The 18,012-nt window shown below is 43.7% G+C and overlaps 1 protein-coding gene across 1 annotated transcript in view; it reads left to right on the top strand.

Annotated features, from left to right (window-relative positions):
• The window catches only part of CD109 (CD109 molecule), a 465,421-nt gene that overhangs the window by 328,971 nt on the left and 118,438 nt on the right, over positions 1-18,012 (top strand). The window contains exons 22-23 of the mRNA XM_073569324.1: positions 7,464-7,608; positions 14,875-15,048. Of these exons, the coding sequence (XP_073425425.1) occupies positions 7,464-7,608; positions 14,875-15,048 (319 nt within the window). The remainder of the gene's footprint in view (positions 1-7,463; positions 7,609-14,874; positions 15,049-18,012) is intronic.

Here is an 18,012-nt window from a genome sequence, read left to right as displayed (position 1 = left end):
ACCTATGAGGATTCCTTGTTTAGGTGTCATTATTTCAACGTTTGAATAAAATTATTTTAATTAATACTGTGTCAATGCCTCTATATCCCCGTTCATGTTTGGGGATGTTGTTTAAATTACTTGAATTGATGTGGTTTTGATACAAAAGGACTGTGTTTGGTAGTAATAAAATTGTGTATTTTTTTCCTCTTATAAGCATCCTATAGCACTTGTACAGTGTAATAGTAATTTATGGTGGTTATACACAGCCTATAAGAACAAAAATAATAACTATGCGTTAGATGCCCTTACTAACATCCAGATCGGGTGACAAGTTAATCTTTTATAAAGGTATATCCTTTATATTGTCCATATAGGTCTTCCAAATGGACAATAACCCAACATTTTGACATACTGCCAAAATGATAGCAAAGTGGCTTAATGATAACAAAGTCAATGTTTTGGCGTGGCCATCACAAAGCCTTGATCTCAATCCTATTGAAAATGTATGGGCAAAGCTGAAAAGGCAGGAGCGAGCAAGGCGACCTACAAACCTGGATCAGTTACACCAGCTCTGTCAGGAGGAATGGGCCCAACTATTGTGAGAAACTTGTGGAAGGATATCCCAAACATTTGACACAAGTCAGTCATTTTAACCCCTTCACCCCAAAGGGTGGTTTGCACGTTCATGACCGGGCCAATTTTTACAATTCTGACCACTGTACCTTTATGAGGTCATAACTCTGGAACTCTTATATGGATCCCGGTGATTCTGACATTGTTTTCTCGTGACATATTGTACATCATGTTAGTGGTAAAATTTCATTCAAATAACTTGCGTTTATTTGTGAAAAAAACGGAAATTTGGAAAAAATTTTGAAAATTTCGCAATTTTCCAACTTTGAATTTTTATGCCCTTAAATCACAGAGATACGGCACACAAAAAACTTGATAACTAACATTTCCCACATGTTTACTTTACATCAGCACAATTTTGGAACCAAAATTTTTTTTTGTTAGGAAGTTATAAGGGTTAAAAGTTGACCAGCGATTTCTCATTTTTACAACACCATTTTATTTTTAGGACCACATCACATTTGAAGCCACTTTGAGGGGTCTATATGATAGAAAATACCCAAAAGTGACACCATTCTAAAAACTGCACCCCTTAAGGTGCTCAAAACCACATTCAAGAAGTTTATTAACCCTTTAGGTGCGTCACAGGAATTTTTTTTAATATTTAAAAAAAAATGAACATCTAACTTTTTTTCACAAAAAAAATACTTCAGGTTCAATTTTTTTTATTTTACCAAGGGTAACAGGAGAAATTGGACTGCAAAAGTTATTGTGCAATTTGTCCTGAGTACGCTGATACCTGATTTGTGGGGGGGAACGACTGTTTCGGCGCATGGCAGAGCTCAGAATGGAAGGAGCGCCGTTTGACTTTTTCAATGCAAAATTGGCTGGAATTCAGATCTGACGCCATGTCACGTTTGGAGAGTCCCTGATGTACCTAAACAGTGGAAACCCCCTACAAGTGACCACATTTTGGAAACTAGACCCCCCAAGGAACTTATCTAGATATGTGGTGAGAACTTTGAACCCACAAGGGCTTAACAGAAGTTTATAACGTACAGCGGTACAATTAAAAAATCATATTTTTTCCACAAAAATGATCTTTTCACCCCAATTTTTATTTTCCCAATGGTAACAGGACCCTAAAAGTTATTGTGCAATTTGTCCTGAGTATGCTGATACCCCACATGTGGGGGTAAACCACTATTTGGGCGCATGGCAGAGCTCGGAAGGGAAGCAGCGCCATTTGACGTTTTTGGCTGGAATTGAGATCGGACATCATGTCGCGATTGGAAAACCCCTGATGTACCAAAACAGTGGAAACCCCCAACAAATGAAACCATTTTGGAAACTAGACCCCCTAAGGAACTTATCTAGATGTGTGGTGAGAACTTTGAACCCCCAAGGGCTTCACAGAAGTTTATAACATAAAACCGTACAAATAAAAAATCATATTTTTTCCACAAAAATGATCTTTTCACCCTCAATTGTTATTTTTCCAAGGGTAACAGCACCCTAAAAGTTATTGTGCAATTAGTCCTGAGTACGCTGATACCCCACATGTGGGGGTAAACCACTATTTGTGCGCATGGCAGAGCTCGGAAGGGAAGCAGCGCCATTTGACGTTTTTGGCTGGAATTGAGATCGGACACCATGTCGCGATTGGAAAACCCCTGATGTACCAAAACAGTGGAAACCCCCCACAAATGACACCATTTTGGAAACTAGACCCCCTAAGGAACTTATCTAGGTGTGTGGTGAGAACTTTGAACCCCCAAGGGCTTCACAGAAGTTTATAACATAAAGCCGTACAATTAAAAAATCATATTTTTTCCACAAAAATGATCTTCTCACCCTCAATTCTTATTTTTCCAAGGGTAACAGCACCCTAAAAGTTATTGTGCAATTTGTCCTGAGTACGCTGATACCCCACATGTGGGGGTAAACCACTATTTGGGTGCATGGCAGAGCTCGGAAGGGAAGCAGCGCCATTTGACGTTTTTGGCTGGAATTGAGATCGGACACCATGTCGCGATTGGAAAACCCCTGATGTACCTAAACAGTGGAAACCCCCCACAAATGACACCATTTTGGAAACTAGACCCCCCAAGGAACTTATCTAGATGTGTGGTGAGCACTTTGATCCCCCCAGTGCTTCACAGAAGTTTATAACGCCCGGGCGTGAAAATAAAAAATTCGTATTTTTTCCACAAACATGATCTTTTAGTCACCATTTTTTTTATTTTCCCAAGGGTAACAGGAGAAATTGGACCCCAAAAGTTGTTGTCCAATTTGTCCTGAGTATGCTGATACCCCATATGTGGAAGAAAACTACTGTATGGGAACACGTCGAGGATCGGAAGGGAAGTAGTGATGTTTTGGAATGCAGACATTGATGGAATGGTCTGCGGGTGTCATGTTGCCTTTGGAGAGCCCCTAATGTGCCTAAACAGTGGAAACTCCCCACAAATGACCCCATTTTGAAAACTAGACCCCCTAAGGAACTTATCTAGATGTAAGGTGAGCACTTTGAACCCCCAAGGGCTTCACAGAAGTTTATAATGCCAGGGCATGAAAATAAAAAAATCGTATTTTTTCCACAAACATGATCAATTATTCCCCAATTTTTTTATTTTCCCAAGGGTAACAGCAGAAATTGAACCCCAAAAGTTGTTGTCCAATTTGTCCTGAGTAAGCTGACACCCCATATGTGGGAGAAAACTTCTGTATGGACACACGTCAGGGCTCGGAAGGGAAGTAGTGACGTTTTGGAATGCAGACATTGATGGAATGGTCTGCGGGTGTCATGTTGCCTTTGGAGAGCCCCTAATGTACCTAAACAGTGGAAACCCCCCCACAAATGACCCCATTTTGAAAACTAGACCCCCTAAGGAACTTATCTAGATGTGTGGTGAGCACTTTGAACCCCCAAGGGCTTCACAGAAGTTTATAATGCCCGGGCATGAAAATAAAAAAATCGTATTTTTTCCACAAACATGATCAATTAGTCCCCAATTTTTTCATTTTCCCAAGGGTAACAGGAGAAATTGGACCGCAAAAGTTGTTGTCCAATTTGTCCTGAGCACGCTGACACCCCATATGTGGGAGAAAACTACTGTATGGACACACGTCGGGGCTCGGAAGGGAAGCAGTGCCATTTTGGAATGCAGACTTTGATGGAATGGTCTGCGGGCGTCATGTGCGTTTGGAGAGCCCCTGATGTACCTAAACTATTGAAACTCCCAACAAGTGACCCCATTTTGGACACTAGACCCCCCCATGGAACTTATCTAGATGTGTGGTGAGCACTTTGAACCCCCAAGTGCTTCACAGAAGTTTATAACGCTCGGACGTGAAAATAAAAAAATCATTTTTTTCCACAAAAATCATAGAATCATAGAATCATAGAATCATAGAATCGTAGAGTTGGAAGGGACCTCCTGGGCCATCTGGTCCAACCCCCTGCTCAAAGCAGGATTCGCTAAATCATCCCAGTTAGATGTCTGTCCAGCCTCTGTTTGAAGACTTCCATTGAAGGAGAACTCACCACTTCTCGTGGCAGCCTGTTCCACTCATTGATCACTCTAACTGTCAAAAAGTTTTTTCTAATATCTAATCTGTGTCTCCTCCCATTCAGCTTCATCCCATTGCTTCTAGTCTTTCCTTGTGCAAATGAGAATAAAGTTGATCCTTCTACAATGTGACAGCCCTTTAGATATTTGTAGACAGCTATTAAGTCTCCTCTCAGTCTTCTCTTTTGCAAACTAAACATTCCCAAATCCTGCAACCTTTCCTCATAAGACAGGGTTTGCAGACCGGTCACCATTCTGGTCGCTCTTTTCTGAACTTGCTCCAGTTTGTTGATGTCTTTTTTAAAATGTGGTGCCCAAAATTGGACACAATATTCCAGATGAGGTCTGACCAAAGAGGAGTAGAGGGAAATAATTACTTCACGTGATCTAGACTGTATGCTTCTGTTAATACATCCTAGAATTGCATTTGCCTTTTTTGCTGCTGCATCACACTGTTGACTCATATTCAGTCTGTGATCTATTAGTATACCCAAGTCTTTTTCACATGTGCTGTCACTTAGCCCTATTCCTCCCATTCTATATATGCTTTTTTCATTTTTATTGCCCAGATGTAGTACTTTGCATTTCTCCCTGTTAAAAACCATTCTGTTAGTTGCTGCCCACTTCTCCAGTTTATTTAAATCTTTTTGAATCCTCTCTCTCTCTTCTCTAGTATTAGCTATCCCTCCTAGCTTTGTGTCATCAGCAAATTTAATCAGTTTACCCTCAATTCCTTCATCTAAATCGTTGATAAAGATGTTGAACAATACAGGGCCCAGGACAGAGCCCTGTGGTACCCCACTTGAGACATTCTTCCAACTGGATGTGCAGCCATTTACGACCACTCTTTGGGTCCGATCACTAAGCCCAAACTTCTGTATGGACACACGTCAGGGCTCGGAAGGGAAGTAGTGACGTTTTGGAATGCAGACATTGATGGAATGGTCTGCGGGTGTCATGTTGCCTTTGGAGAGCCCCTAATGTACCTAAACAGTGGAAACCCCCCACAAATGACCCCATTTTGAAAACTAGACCCCCTAAGGAACTTATCTAGATGTGATATTTTGATATTTTTGCCCCCAATTTTTTATTTTCCTAAGGGTAACAGGAGAAATTGGACCCCAAAAATTGTTTTGCAATTTGTCCTGAGTAGGCTGATACCCTACATGTGGGGGTAAAACACTGGGCGCATGGCAGAGCTTGGAAGGGAAGGAGCACCATATGACTTTTTCAACTCAGAATTGGCTGGAATTGAGATCAGACGCAATGTTGCATTTGGAGAGCCCCTGATGTGCCCAAACAGTGGAAACCCCCAATTCTAACTCCAACCTGAACCCCAACACACCCCTAACCCTAATCTCAGCCCTAACCCAAGCCCTAACCCTAGCCCTAACCCTAGCCCTAACCCTAACCCTAACCCTAGCCCTAACCCTAACCCTAGCCCTAATGGAAAAATGGAAATAAATCCCTTTTTTTCATTTTATTATTTTTCCCTAACTAAGGGGGTGATAACGGGGGGTTTGATTTACTATTTATGGCGGTTTTTATTTTTGGCAGCTGTCGCACGCTAAAAGACGCTTTTTATTGTAAAAATAGTTTTTGCATCACCACATATTGAGAGCTATAATTTTTCCGTATTTTGACCCACCGAGTCATGTGAGGTCTTATTTTTTGCGGGACGAGTTGACGTTTTTATTGGTACCATTTTCGGGCATGTGACATTTTTTGATCGCTTTTTATTCCGATTTTTGGGACGCAGAATGAACAAAAACCAGCGTTTCATGAATTTCTTTTGGGGGAGTGCGTTTACACCGTTCCGCGTGTGGTAAAATTGATAAAGCGGTTTTATTCTTCGGGTCAGTACGGTTACAGTGATACCTCATTTAGGTCGTTTTTTATGTTTTGTCGGTTTTATGCAATGAAAACTTTTATATAAAAAATAATTATTTTTGCATCGCTTTAATCTGCGAGCTATAACTTTTTTATTTTTTCGCTGATGATGCTGTATTGTGGCTCGTTTTTTGCGGGACAAGATGACGTTTTCAGCGGTACCATTGATATTTATATGCGTCTTTTTGATCGCGCGTTATTACCCTTTTTATTTGGCGGTATGATAATAAATCATTATTTTTTGCTTCGTTTTTTATTTTTATTTTTTAAGGGGTTCGCTAAAGGGGTTAACTAATGGGACAGTTTTATAGGGCGGGTCGTTACGGATGCAGTGATACCTAATATGTGTACTTTTATTGTTTTGTTTTTTTTTAATTTTCAAAAAATGAATTTATTGGGGAATATTTTTTTTTTTTTTTACTAATTTATTTGGCGATTTTTTTAAAATTATTTTTACACTTTTTTTTAATTTTTTTTTACTTTATTACATAGTCCCAGGTGGGACATCACTGTCCTGTGACAGATCGCTGATCTGTCACATCACAGATCACTGTGACAGATCAGCAATCTGTCACAGGCAGTGCGCAAGGCTTCCTCATGCCTGCGCTTTGCAGGCACTGAGGAGGCCAGCTTCCTCCAGGCCCCCGAAGGCCCCCGTCGCCATCTTGGATCCGGGGGCCTGGAGGAAAGGAGTCCCCCACAGCAGCGCTGCACATTGCGCTGCTGTGGGGGACTCAGGGAAGCACGGAGGGAGCCCCCTCCCTGCCGATGCTTCCCTTTAACTCCCGGTACACCGCGATCATGTTTGATCGCGGTGTGCAAGGGGTTAACGTGTCGGGGGCGGTCCGTGACCGCCCCTGACACATAGTGCCAGGTGTCAGCTGTGATAATCAGCTGACACCCGGCCGCGATCAGCGGCGCTCACCACGTGGGCGCCGCTGATCGCGCTAGATGTACTAGCCCGTCCATGGGCATAGGGGCCCGGGTCCCATGGACGGGATAGTACATCTGATGTCAGGAAGGGGTTAAGGGCAATGGTACCAAATACTAATGATATGCATGTAAACTTTTGACTCTGCAGTAAGTAAAAATGCCTTAAACATTCTCTCTCTCATTATTCTGGCATTTGGCTAATATTAATAATTATGGTAATCCTAATTGACCTAAAACGGGAAAGGTTTATTCTGATTTCATGTCAGATATTGACAAAAACATGCATATGTGTCTTTTTATATAGTGTAGGTAAACTTCTGGCTTCAGCTGTATTTATTAGAAAGTGTCAGTTTTTGTTGGTACTTGAGTATATAAATGACCACCACTTTATGATGTCACTCTTAGAATATCTTAATAACTAGCGTTGTAAATGTGGAAAGTTAGCATGTATTTTAGTTTAGGCTAATGCAATGGCTTTGTAGATAATTATATGATATTGCTTTACTTTGACAGGCTGAAGGAATAAAACATTCATATTCACAAACTTTGCTCTTGGAACTGATCAACAATAAACCACAAATTATTTCAAAGTCTTTGAACTTTACATTCCCTTCTGATGTAGTAAGTGGTAGTGAAAAGGCACATATCACTGTTACTGGTAAGGATAATCCTGTTACACTCTTAAATAATTGAGCATTGAATCAGAAGCAACACACATCAGTTTTTTTCTTAATAAGACCTAAGAAGATGTGAATAATAGAAACTTTGCCTGAGGAAATAACTTAGCTATCTAAGCCAAAGACAAAACAAAGTAATATACTTATCATTACAACCATATCTCCAGACATTCTTTCTGCAGAAGAAATGACTAATTTGGTAGAGATGTTTTCATTGATCCACAGAGAATTAAATTCAAGTCAAGTTTTTTTTAAATTCACAGATCACCTAAATTCAAATTACTTGTGATTCAATTTGCGTGGTTGAGCTGAAAAAAATGTACAGTACTCTCCGCTGAACACTGTCTAGAAGTTTCTGTGCGAACCAACTATATATATTAAAATGTATGTGTGTAATGGCCACGCCCACTTCACATAGTCTCACCCAATCACTAATCATCTTTCATTTCACCAGAGCTGTTTAAAAGAAGCTGAGCTGTGATTGGTTGCTATGAGCAACAGTTTTCTGACTCCACAACACCTCAGCAGACACTAACCGGGTGGGAGAAATCTAGCATCCCTGGGAATATAAGCTCCCAGCCATTGTCTGCCCCCCAGAAATGAGCAGAGAGCACATGACAGAAATGAATCACCCCCTCCCTGCCCATATACCCATCACACATCCTCCATCCCATAGTCCAGTGTCCATATACCCATCACACATCCTCCATCCCATAGTCCAGTGCCCATATACCCATCACACATCCTCCATCCCATAGTCCAGTGCCCATATACCCATCACACATCCTCCATCCCATAGTCCCATAGGCACATCTTCCCTCTTAAAGGGATCTCCCATATGGAAGTGAGGGCAAATCCATTCAGCACTCTGGTTCTGATGCCAGGCCTCTCTTCAAGGGATCCCTGGTATGGATGTCAGGGTAAGTCCACGCAGTGCTCTGGTTCTGACCTCAGGCCTCTCTTAAAGGGATCATTGGTATAGAAGCTAGGACCGTTCCACTCAGTGCTCTGGTTCTGACCACAGGCTCCCTTAAAGGGATAATTGGCATGGAAGCTAGGACCATTCCGCTCAGTGCTTTGGTTCTGACCCCAGACCCCTCTTAAAGGGATCCCCGGTATGAAAGTGAGGTCAAATCCACTCTGCACTCTGGTTCTTACCCAGGCCTCTCTTAAAGTGATCCCAGTATGGAAATGAGGGCAAATCCACTCTGTGCTTTGGTACTTACCCCAGGCCTCTCTTAAAGGGATCATTGGTATGGAAGTTAGGGCAAATCAATCAGCGCTCTGGTTCTGATCACAGGTTGATGGGATGATGTGGGATATTAGTGGTAGTAGTCTGGTATCTCTGGATGAAACGATGATGTGGGATATTATTGGTAGTAGACCGGTGGCTCTGACGGGATGATGTGGGATATTAGTGTTAGTAGTCCGGTGGTTCTGACGGGATGATGTGGGATATTAGGGGTAGTAGTCCGGTGGCTCTGACGGGATGATATTGGATATTAGTGGTTGTAGCCCGGTAGCTCTGGCTGACGGGATGATGTGGGATATTAGAGGTAGTAGTCCTGTGGCTCTGGCTGACAGAATGATGTGGGATATTAATGGTAGTAGTCCGGTGGCTCTGACGGGATTATATGGGATATTGTGACGTCTGCCTGCGGTCTGGACTGCAGCCAGACAGCACCCCGAGAAACACTGATACCCTTTACCCCTATACAGGGATCTGGATTTATAGCAGAGCCCAGGAGGCACTGTCTGAATAGGAGCAATGACCAGAGCAGGACGGTCGCCAGAAAGGTGTTCCAATACAGGACACAGAGGCAATGATATCCGAGACTAAACCAGTCAGGCAGCAACGGTACAAAAACAGTAGACAGTAGCAGAGTCAGATTCCAGGCCGAAGCCAGAGTCATAAACCAGGAGAGTCGCAGAGGTACAGAATCGTTAGGCAGAAGCAGAGTCAGAATCCAGGCCGAAGTCAGAGTCATAAACCAGGAGAGTCGCAGAGGTACAGAATCGTTAGGCAGAAGCAGAGTCAGAATCCAGGCCGAAGTCAGAGTCATAAACCAGGAGAGTCGCAGAGGTACAGAATCGTTAGGCAGAAGCAGAGTCAGAATCCAGGCCAAAGTCAGAGTCAGTCAACAGCAATTCACACAGTAACACGCAGGGGAACCAAGAATATATCCGGCGGCTTGCAAGCCCAGTCCAAAGGTATTTGAGGGATCAGGTCATCCCTCACAGGCTCCCGGGCTGATGATGTCATCAGGACCGCCCCCAGGACCAGACCTGATGACGATGCACCAACCCCTTCATGACTGACAGAGGAGCGGAGTCTGTGTCCACTAGACGCCTGCGCAGAAGCCCTTTCACTGTTGCCGCCAATACTCGGGTGCGAGCCACGGCGCCTCACAGTGGCTGAGGGCGGAACAGCAGGCCCTGAGTTCGATGATGACATGTCAGTCCGGCGCCTCCTGGTAGCCGAGGCCTGGACAGCAGGCCCCGAGCCCGAGGGCGGCGTGACAGTCCGTCGCCTCCTAGTGGCTGAGGGCGGAACAGCAGGCCCCGAGTCTGACGGTGACGTGACAGATATTAGTGGTAGTAGTCCGGTGGCTCTGACGGGATGATGTGGGATATTAGGGGTAGTAGTCCAGTGGCTCTGACAGGATGATGTTGGATATTAGTGGCAGTAGTCCGGTAGCTCTGGCTAACGAGATGATGTGGGATATTAGAGGTAGTAGTCCTGTGGCTCTGGCTGACAGAATGATGTGGGATATTAGGGGTAGTAGTCCGGTAGCTCTGGCTAATGAGATGATGTAGGATATTAATGGTAGTAGTTCGGTGGCTCTGACGGGATGATGTGGAATATTAGGGGTAGTAGTCCAGTGGCTCTGACGGGATGATGTTGGATATTAGTGGTAGTAGTCCGGTAGCTCTGGCTGACGCGATGATGTGGGATATTAGGGGTAGTAATCTGGTGACTCTGGCTGATGGGATGATGTGGGATATTAGGGGTAGTTGTCCGGTGGCTCTGACATGATGATGTGGGATATTAGTGGTTGTTGTCCAGTGGCTCTGGCTGACGGGATGATGTGGGATATTAGTGGTAGTAGTCCGGTGTCTCTGGCTGATGGGATGATGTGGGATATTAGGGGTAGTAGTCCGGTGGCTATGGCTGATGGGATGATGTGGGATATTAGTGGTAGTAGTCCGGTGACTCTGGTTGATGAGATGATGTAGGATATTAGGGGTAGTAGTCCGGTGGCTCTGGCTGCCGAAATGAGGTGGGATATTAGGGGTAGTAGTTTGGTGGCTCTGGCTGATGGGATGATGTGGGATATTAGGGGTAGTTGTTGTGAACTAATTTTCTGGTCTACCAGTTGTGAGTTCTCCTTCCGGGCTCCCTCTGGTGGTAACAGGAGGTAGTGAGGTTGATTTAATTAGTAGAGATCTGCCACCTGATGATGAGGATAACGATGTGATCTCTGGAATCTCAGACTGGATTTAAGACAGCCGACGCCTTATTCTGGTGCTGGTGATTCCTTCTGGCTTTTCAGGTCTTGGTTTTCAGCTCTGTTCCAGTCATCTCAAGCTAAGTGTTTCTGCTAATGTTCACACTTGATTTTGTTGGTCTATTCAGTTTTTTGTGTGGTCAGCCAGCCCCAGCTGGGGCTGTGCTGAATTTCCACTCTTATTTATCTGTATTTGCCAATTTGCTTTTTGTCCCTTATTAGATTGGCCTCTTTTTTGCTCTGTCTCAGAATATTTCACTCAGAATATTTCAGAGTGCTGATATAGTGGGAGAAGTCTAGTGACTTCAGGGTTAATTTTGTTATCAGAAGTGTTGGACATTATTTTTGTCTGGTTTTTTGGGCAGATTGCAGACAGTGTCTTTCCTTTCCTGTCCTTTCTAGTTAGTTTGGGCCCCATCATTTGCTCAGCCTATTTTCCTGCCTGTGTTTGTGTTTTCATCTTGTTTCACGTCAATACATGTGTGGGGGCTGTCTATTCCTTTGGGGTCTGCTCTGGGGCAGTTAGTTTTCCCCTTTTCTTGCTTTAGGCTTATTTAGTCCTCCAGCTGTGACGAGGCGTCTAGATTCATCGTAGGAACGCTCCACGGCTGCTGCTAGTTGTGTGGTTAGGATCAGGGGTCTGCAATCTGCATAGTTACCAACCTCTCTGGTTTTCTGTGACTTAGCTTGTTTAGTTTTCCTCCTCAGTGACCCATTCATAACAGGTAGCAGTCTGGTGGCTATGGCTGATGGGATGATGTGGGATATTAGGGGTAGTAGTCGGGTGGCTGTGACGGGATGATGTGGGATATTTGGGGTAGTAGTCTGGTGACTCTGGCTGACAGAATGATGTGGGATATTAGGGGTAGTAGTCAGGTGGCTCTGACGGGATGATGTGGGATATTAGTGGTAGTTGTCCAGTGGCTCAGGCTGACGGGATGGATGATGTGGGATATTAGTGGTAGTAGTCTGGTGTCTCTGGCTCATGGGATGATGTGGGATATTAGGGGTAGTAGTCTGGTGGATATGGCTGATGGGATGATGTGGGATATTAGAGTTAGTAGTCCGGTGGCTCTGGCTGACAAGATGATGTGGGATATTAGGGGTAGTAGTCCGGTGGCTCTGGCTGACGGGATGATGTGGGATATTAGGGGTAGTAGTCTGGTCGCTCTGGCTGATGGGATGATGTGGGATATTAGGGGTAGTAGTCCAGTGGCTCTGACGGGATGATGTGGGATATTAGGGGTAGTAGTCTGGTGGCTATGGCTGATGGGATGATGTGGGATATTAGGGGTAGTAGTCCAGTGGCTCTGGCTGACGGGATGATGTGGGATATTAGGGGTAGTAGTCTGGTGGCTCTGGCTGATGGGATGATGTGGGATATTAGGGGTAGTAGTCCAGTGGCTCTGACGGGATGATGTGGGATATTAGGGGTAGTAGTCCGGTGGCTCTGGCTGACAGAATGATGTGGGATATTAGGGGTAGTACTCTGTGGCTCTGACAGGATGATGTGAGTTATTAGGGGTAGTAGTCCAGTGGCTCTGATGGGATTATGTTGGATATTAGTGGTAGTAGTCTGGCCCCTCTGACGGGATGATGTGGGATATTAGTGATATTAGAGGTAGTAGTCTGGTGGCTCTGGTTGATGGGATGATATGTGATATTAGGGGTAGTAGTCAAGTAGCTCTGGCTGACAGGATGATATGGGATATTAGGGGTAGTAGTCCAGTGGGTCTGACGGGATGATGTGGGATATTAGGGGTACTAGTCGGGTGGGTCTGACGGGATGATGTGGATATTAGGGGTAGTAGTCCGGTGGCTCTGGTGTGGGATATTAGGGGTTGTTGTCTGGTGGTTCTGGCTGATGGGATGATGTGGGTTATTATGGGTAGTAGTCCAGTGGTTCTGGCTGACGGGATGATGAGGGATATTGCAGTGAATGTGGCTATGTGGAGCGGGCAAGGCTATACTCTCAGCTATATATATATATATATATATAATCATTATAATTTGTTATAACTAACCATAGTTAGTTACTATGCCCAGGCAACGTCGGGCTCTTCAGCTAGTCCAAAATAAAGATCTTACTGGGATCACAACAGAGTTAATTACTATTTTGAGGCAGATATAGAAACTAGCATTTCTTCTGTGATGTTTCTCAATAAGTTTGATGTGTCACATGACCCTCTTCCCATTGGAAAAAATAAAGCTGGATCCAAAATGGCTGACTCCAAAATGGCCACTATGGTCACCACCCATCTTGAAAATTTTCCTACCTCCCATATACAGTACTAATGTGCCACAAACAGAAAGTTCATATCACCAGCCATTCCCATTATATTTAGGTGTATCCATATAAATGGCCCACCCTGTACATACAGGTTGCAATGAGATTTTTCAAACATTAATTAAAATAGAGAGATTGTGTCATAGACTATGTCACAGCACTATCACAGTATTTGCTATCTACTTATTACCATATTTTCCGCTTTGTAAGACAAACTTTTTTCCCCCAAACTTGGGGGGAGAATGGGGGTGCGTCTTACAAAGAGGATATACCTTACCGGGTGTAGGTCGCAGGGTTGTCCGGGTGTCCGTCGGCGCTGTGGGTGTCTTCGGGTACCCAGCCTTGTTCCCATCCCGGGGCTCTGCCGACATTTTGCGACAGGCCAGAGCCCCGGGGCTCCCTCTCTATAGGCTCCCTCTGTATTGACTCCGGCAATATGGCGGCCGCCGCCGGGGGCGGCGCATGCTCTGATGGTGATCTCGGGACTGAGATCTCGAGAGATGAGATTTCAGCGCTGAGATCTCATCTCTCGAGATCTCAGTCCCGAGATCACCATCAGCGCATGTGGCCGCCATATTGCCGGGGCCAATACAGAGGGAGCCAATACAGAGGGAGCCCCGGGGCTCTGGCCTGTCGCAAAATGTTGGCAGAGCCCCGGGATGGGAACCGGAGACACGGCTGGGCACGTGGAGACATGGCTGGGCACCCGGAGACACCCACAGTGCCAACGGACACCCGGACACCCCCTGCGGCCTACACCCGGTAATGTCGGCAGAGCCCCGGGCTGCTGCACAAACCCCCTGGAAGCAGTACAGCCCCCCTGGTAGCAGCATGAGCCCCCCTGGCAGCAGCACAGACCCCTGGTAGCAGCACAGACCCCTGGTAGCAGCACAAGCCCCCCTGGTAGCAGCACGAGCCCCCCTGGCAGCAGCACAGACCCCTGGTAGAAGCACAAGCCCCCCTGGTAGCAGCAAGAGCCCACCTGGTAGCAGCATGAGCCTCCCTGGTAGCAGCACAAGCCCCCCTGGCAGCATCACAGACCCCTGGTAGCAGCATGAGCCCCCCTGGTAGCTGTACGAGCCCCCCTGGCAGCTCTCATCCCTTCCTGTGGCCTGCAGTATCACCCCACTCCTGCCTCCTCCAGCAGTGACCCTGGGACTCTGCTTCACCGCAGCCACCAACCCCAGTAAGCAATAAGATGCCTGGATTATAAGAGGCACCACCGTTTTATTAAAAAAAAGTTTTTTCCTATTTTTCTCCTCAAAATTTGGGGTGCGTCTTATAATCCGGAGCGTCTTATAAAGCGAAAAATACGGTATATTTCTATGTATATCTTACGTTAAGGGAATAGTTAGTTAAACTTCCTCAGGCTTTGTTATAACTGCTAGTGGTATACCTGAAATGTGTTGTTGAGCTGATAATGTAAATATTCTTTTCATTTTCTTTTAAAGGTGATATTTTGGGACCATCTGCTGCCAACTTGCAATCGTTAGTTCAATTGCCTCATGGTTGTGGTGAACAAAATATGGTCAGATTTGCCCCAATAGTGTTTTTAATGGAATACCTAACTAATACTAGACAGCAAAATGATCTTACACCTAAACTGATTTTGTACATGAAAGAAGGTATGTTTCAGTTCTGTTCTTGTCTCTAAACATATGTTATAACGAATGTGAATATCATTTTTTTATTGTATTCATATCAATTAATTACACCAGTCACCTTTGATTAATGGCCTCAGTAAACATCATACATGCTACCACTATCAGCAACTACTTTAATATCCATGACAGTAGATTGTTACCATAGACAAACTGGATTCAAGCTACTGATCCAAATCTTCTTCCATTTTATTATCTGTGGTAGAAAACAGAACACTTAATACCAACAGTTTAGTATAAGGCTTAAGGTCCCGTTACATTTAGCGATGCACCAGCGATCCCGACAACGATACGACCCGGTCAGGATCGCTGGTGCATCGCTAAATGGTCGTTAGTGAGCTGCCAAACAAGCAGATCTCCCCAGCGACGCAGCGATGCTCGGCGGTCGTTACTTACCTGTCACATGCAGTGATGATGACGACTTCTGCCTGCGTCCATGCATCGCTCATCGGCGCCAGCAGGACGCCAGCGATTAGAAAACGGCCCAGGACATTCTCGAGCGATCAGCGATATCCAGCGGGGGGAGCTGGTCGGAGGTAAGTGTCACATGTAGTGAGATCGCTAGCGATATCGCTGTTGCATCACAAAATCGCTATGTGTAAAAGGCCCTTTAGGGTCACAATCAAAACATTCAACTGCCTGGAAAAAGTCTGTTAACCAGACACAGGCACTGTCGTTCCTTAAATGCTTAAAATACAGATATCCTAGATTAGAATTTCCCCAAAGTTGATATAGGGAAGCCATGTTTATAAAACAAAAAATAATACGTCCAAAACACTTGAATCCGAATCCATCCCCTTGCTTCCTTGTTGCCTCTCGAATAGTTTCCAAAAGAACGGGAGTGATGACATCACTATGTGGCTGTTGGTCTGAATACCATAGCACCTTTCAAAATGGCAGTGCTGGAGGCAGAGGCAGATTCGGGAAATGAGTATAGCTTTCCTTTTATTTTATTTTATAAGGAAGGCTTTCCTATAGCTTATTAACTTTAGTAACAGGTGATTCTGATGTCCATGACTGAATGTGCTAATGAGCTTTTTGATAGCATTACATGACACTTAATTTTTCTTATATCAGATTACTGTGCAGTGTCTAGTCTAAAACATGTCACTTGTAACAATGAAAATTACCAGAGCACGCTAAGTTAAGCCCTAGAGCCAGTAATGATTTTTGGAGATTTACGCTCTGCAGTCTGCAAGGGTTGATAATGTAGCTCATTGCTCTATAACACTTCTGCTGCAAGTCAGTACAAACTAAGTAATGCAATGTATTTAAAAAGTCACTAAAATTTGATGTTAAATTATTACATATACAAAGTATAAATTGGTGAACAAATACATAAAGGCTATAAATTCTTTACATAATAAAATATATTTCATATTTTGTGATGTACAATATGCTAGATGTGATCTACGGTAAATTAAACTTTTGTTTTGCTGTCTCACCATATAATTGGCAACTTACAATTTCCTACCAGATTTCACTTGACCTGAACAAATAGGAAGGGATACATTTCAGTTTGTTGACTAACTTAATGCAATAAATATGTTTTAATAAGAATCATGTACTTATGTTTCTTATTATTACCACAAAAGCACGTTCGACCACTCAATCTTCAGACACGAATTATGTTTTATATTAAGTTAAATAAGAAACCACAAATTATGTGTAATTCATACTCAGTCACAATTTGATACAGATGGATTGCCAAATATAGGCAGCTATGAAATATCAGTATTTTTTAAGTTCTGAGGTTCCATGGTGACATTTGGTTACCCGGTACATGCATATATACTGTATGTGTAAAGTCAAAATATCAAATGTAAGCATATAGCAGGGGCACGTAAATTTTTTTGATCAAGGGGCCACACTGTCAAATTGAACTTACTCCAAGGGCCGCAAAAATTGAGAGCCATTCTCAGTACATGAATACAATAACAAAACCACCATCAACACATAAATACATCACCAGAACAACCATCAGTATATGAACACAGCACCAGAACCAGTATCAGTACATTAATACAGTAATCAGTTCCATCATTAGTACATGAATATAGCATCAGAATCACTGTTAGTACATGAATACAGCACCAGAACCACCATCAATACATGCATACAACATCAGAAACAACGTCCATACATCAATACAGATCCAGAACCCATGTCAGGACATAAATACATCCCCAGAACCATCATCAGTACATGAATACAGTGTCAAGCTTTGTACAGTGATCAACTGCAATGTCAGGTCAGCCTCCACCATATATGCTTGTATTGCACAAGTCTGCAAGTCCCAGTATGTCATTAACAATGATAAGAATATACTAGGAGTTGTTGTTACCAACTATCATCAGACTGTGGACCATACAGAAGCCATAATACTGATTAGGCTCAGTCAGTATCACAAATAAACATTTACATCTAGGTATCATACAGGTTATGTCCTCTCCGATTGTTGTCACTCTCATATTTTCCATCAGTATTTAGGTGTTCTGCATCATATCCCAACTTGGTGCCTTTGCAAATAATTGTGTAATTTTAGAGCCCCATGAATAAAATATCTCCTTTCCTGTGTCCCTGAATAGTCTGCACAGACCATGTGTACAAAACTGTAAGTATCCGTGGTTTCTATGGATGATAGCAGTTCTCTTTGACCAAAGTGAGGCTAGCTCAGTGGCGTCTGAAGTAGACAGGGTCTATTCTATTTAGTTAGTGCTTGGACAAGGCTAGGGATTTATGTTTATGATTTTGATGTTTGGTGCTGTGCAACTTGAGAAAAGCAGTAACAACTGCATTTGTTTGGATTAAAACTGCATTGCCTGTGTGAACGTTACCTAAGGCCTATTGCCTACTTGAGAGAGTGAATCTTTACAGCACATTTTTATGAATACCATTTTGGGGTACATACAACATTATATATTTTTT

This window comes from Dendrobates tinctorius, unplaced genomic scaffold (genome assembly GCF_039654945.1).
Source record: "Dendrobates tinctorius isolate UK_male_01 unplaced genomic scaffold, ASM3965494v1 ptg000024l, whole genome shotgun sequence".
Taxonomy (NCBI): domain Eukaryota; kingdom Metazoa; phylum Chordata; class Amphibia; order Anura; family Dendrobatidae; genus Dendrobates; species Dendrobates tinctorius.
This window is presented reverse-complemented; position numbering and strand designations above follow the sequence as displayed.